The sequence below is a fragment of the Gymnodraco acuticeps genome, unplaced genomic scaffold (assembly GCF_902827175.1).
Source record: "Gymnodraco acuticeps unplaced genomic scaffold, fGymAcu1.1, whole genome shotgun sequence".
In the NCBI taxonomy this organism is placed as follows: domain Eukaryota; kingdom Metazoa; phylum Chordata; class Actinopteri; order Perciformes; family Bathydraconidae; genus Gymnodraco; species Gymnodraco acuticeps.
Genome location: NW_022991569.1, coordinates 1 through 4,047, shown reverse-complemented (window position 1 = coordinate 4,047; position 4,047 = coordinate 1). Strand labels below are relative to the sequence as shown.

Genomic DNA, 4,047 nt, shown 5'->3' with positions numbered 1-4,047 from the left:
TGAATTAACCATGGTTCATGAACATATCAAGAACTGTTCATAACAACTTAATGAACAGTTCATGAACAGTTCATACCCAGTCACTGAATATAATTCAATGGCTGGCTATGAACTGTTCATGAACTGTTCATGAACTGTTCATGTACATGAACTGTTCATGAACCATTGACTGTGGGTCAATTGGCAACCATAGAAAACAACAATTATGTCAATCACAATGGAACTTTACTCACCACTATGTAATTAACAAACAAACATACATGTATACAGGTGGAGCACTACAATTAATCCTATCACTATTTGAAGCAGAGTTCTTGACACTCAGCTGCCCGCCGCCCGGTGTTCACTCACTGGCAGGTTCACTGTCACAGTCACTGGCAGTCGGGTGTCTCCAGACGCTAACGTTGTACCCAGTTGGGTCCCGAAGTTCGGACCGGCAACTGAGTGGGGCGAGTCTGGAGACTCCTCAGTGTTCATTCACTCAGGCAGAACTTCACTCACAGTCACTGGTAGTCGGGTGTGTCCAGATGCTAACGTTGTACACAGTTGGGTCCCGGAGTTCGGACCCAACTGAGTGGGGCGAGTCTGGAGACTCGGACCACCCTCCTCAGTGTTCACTCACTGGCAGGTTTCTTCCTCAGTGCCTTTTGAAGGTTTTGTACCTTCCCCATGAAGGTGCTGTGGGAGACCCCACACCTCTTCCTGACCTGCTGCTCCAGCTGCTGGAAGCGAGCCTGGTCGAGGGCAGGTCTCGGGTCACCGGGCGTCACCTTGCAGGTCTTCTTCCCCGTCAGCGAGTGGGTGCGGAGTTCATCTGCGCTGAAAACCTTCAGGGCCAGGATCTTGACAACCTCCAGCAGGTCCTTCTCCCCCGCAGCCAAATGGGAGACACTGGCCTCCAGTGACGTGATGTTCTGCCCGTTGCACATCTCCTCTGCTGGAGCTGCATCGACGGCGGCGGGCTGTTTGGCAGGAGCGCCACCATCCTCCAGTGTGCGCATCCTCTTCTTCAGGCTCTTGTAGGACTTCTCTATCACCTTCACCGTCTCCTCCAGCTGGTGTATCCTTTTCCTGTAAAGATATTAAAAAATAAAATGTAATAGCCACATTTTGAAGAGTAGAGTTCCTTTGGCTTAATTAGTTTAACAATTCAACAACAACAAATTATATTATAATATTAACACATGATAAGGGCAGTTAAGGGGCAATTTCACTCTAGAGTACTCTCAAAGGAAACGCTTACATTTGTTTCCCCCAAAAAATGTGTTTGCAATGTTTGTCCATCATAGCCTAATTAAAATCCTAATTCAAATGCTAGTTACCACAGGATTTTTGAAAGAAATGTATGTAAAGGGTTAAACTAGTTCTGAGTAAATTCTTACACACCTGTCGTGATCAGCCAGGGACCCGTCTTTGGCAGTCTTGGAGCTGGTGGCCTTGGCTGTAGGCTGAGGCAGAGGCAGAGGGGCGGAAGCTGCATCAAGACGTGCTGCTGCATTGGTGGCGCCCACAGTTTTCTTTATCTGGAGACGATTTCTGTAACGATATTAAAAATATAAAATGTATTAGCATTTTGAACACTCGTGAGTTCCTTTGGCATTTTTTGGAATGTTTGTCAACTTAATAGTTTAATTAATTATAAAAATAATTATCGCAGGATAACAAGTTACCACTTCCAAATTCACGGGATATAAAACTGGGTATTGGTTTTGAGTACATTCCTGCATACCTTTCCTGACCAGAAGCCTCTCTACGTGGGGCGGCACTGCCATTCACACTGGTCTTGGACTTCGACACACTGTGGGTGACACTGGCACTCAGAGGGTGCCACTCGACAGGCTCTGTCTCTGAGTCTGTCTCACTGTCGCTGTGAGTTGCTGGCACATGCTGACGACCCTCCAGGTAGTCCTGCTCAAGCTGTGCCTTATTTTCTGCAATAAATAAAAATGTGGATTAATTTATTTTAAATGAAAATGGCCAGTCAGTCTGTCTCAGTCCATGCAGATGAAAGTACAGTGACTGTGCCAAAGTCTGTGGTAGTCTATTCTAGTCTACAGACTACACATCCCACAGAACATGTTCATGTAAGTGTAGTACTTTTTGTGTAGATAAATACTGCTGTTACAAGTCTACTGTAAATCTTTCTTTCTCTTTTTGTTGGTAGTAGGACAGGAATGTGACCGGAATTTGAAACAACATTTAGAGAGTAGAGACACTCAATAATATCACCAGTACACTTAACAGTGCCTCCTCTTTCCACCCATACTTGGGGGATGACCTCGAGGTTGCATCCGCCAGAGTTTTTGTTACTTAAATTAGTGGTGGATGGAACAATAATTCAGCAGCGAACTTGAAACACCTCTATTATCGCCCACCTAAAACGCGTTCACAGGCTGACACAGCAGCTGAAGTGTATGCTCCAAAATACATGGCTATGTTTTATGTGCATTGCAGGTCCAGTGAAAAGAAAGACAAAACTCTACAAAGATGATCCTGGTGTTCCAGTTCCCAAGCGCACTATGCACAGATGGAAACAGCTCACGTCAAAAAAAGGTTTGTGGACAGTGCATCATGTGGTGTAGTCTGTAGAGATAGAATGTTGTTGGGGGGAGGGGATTTTCATTCTATTAGTGAGGCAGTTTAGCCTTTATATAATCTGATAATCAGTGTTGGGTTAGGGTTAGATAATACAAAAGTTACAGTAATATATTACTTTTTGCTGTAACGAAGTAATGTAACGCATTACTTATGAAATTTGGGTAATATATTTCCGTTACAATGTGCAGTTACAACACATTTCAACCCGAAATTAAATGGTGTTTTGTTTTTTAAGAATGTACTAACATAGAGACATTCCGACACCAGACAAATTGTGCGGGTAGATTAGTAAAACTGGTGTGTTTACTCTTCAGGCTTCGCGTCGGGATCTTCGGGGCAGTTGAATATTATGCACCCTCTATTAAAAAAAGAGAACGGAGCGAAAAATACAAACAACAAATTGTGTCAGGTGCGCGTGACCTGCTCCGCTGCGCGTGCATCATTTCCAAAGTGCTTCCACAGCAGTGACACACATCTGTGGATAATCATTTATACGAAAATGGTTATAGCAACCATCACTAAATGCCAGCAACACTGCATCTACTGCAGACAGTAGCAACAGGTCAGATGGGGACATCACGTTACCCTCCGTTGTGGACACTAGCTTACTCCCGCCTGACTCGCCGCCCTCACCCCCGGAGCAGCAGTCTTCGTCTCCCCAAACTACGCCGCCCCTCTGCGGCCCGCAGGTGCCAGGATACCACGGCAAAACAGAGCCTGCCCAGGTATATCTAAACCAGTGGTTCTCAACTGGTCAGGCCTCGGGACCCACTTTTTACTTGGTCAATACAATACATACCCAACATTTTGAAGCACTCAAATCTATTCAACAACTAATCTTGCTGTAATATATACGCTTTTCAGCATACAATATTAATAAAAGTGAAGTACAGTGCATATATCCCTTATATCCCTTCACAGAACTAAAGTATGCTTTTAAAAAAGGTTTAATGAGATGATGGAATCAAAGCTGAACTATATAAAAAGGCACGCATGCTGAAAACCCAACCCCAGCTGGGGGGTCTGGGGGGATTCTCCCCCAGGAGATTTTTAGAAATACTAACATAAACTATGCATTCTGGTACACTGAGAAGAAAATAAATAAATCTATTACTACCCGACATATTAATAATATTTTATGCCATTGTTTGTTTTTCACTTTGTTCTGACATCTTGTTGTGAGAAGAGTAAAGAGGAGATAGTCTGTGTGACTTACTTTAAATTGTGGGTAAGGGTAGATAGCTCCCATTGTTCTGTGACCTGTCAGTCATCAGACCGGGGGTCATATTTCATTATGTGTTCATTTCTATCTGAAGTTGTAACCATGGATGTATAAAGAGTAGTTCTACCGCAAAGTTATTCTCCGTGGGGACTTCCGGCAACAATCTTGATTCTGATTGGCCAGAAGACTCGAAAAAACATCAGCAAAGATATTTTATTGAGAGATGA

At 43.8% G+C, this 4,047-nt stretch overlaps 1 protein-coding gene across 1 annotated transcript; it reads right to left on the bottom strand.

Annotated features, from left to right (window-relative positions):
* Window positions 1–276: 276 nt before the first annotated feature.
* LOC117533594 lies at window positions 277–1,931 on the bottom strand (the record flags this gene model as incomplete). Its single annotated transcript, XM_034197418.1, has 3 exons — window positions 277–1,071; window positions 1,387–1,536; window positions 1,730–1,931. Coding segments are annotated over 3 exons (809 nt in total), but the record flags the coding sequence as incomplete, so codon positions are not given.
* Between the last annotated feature and the right edge of the window lie 2,116 nt (window positions 1,932–4,047).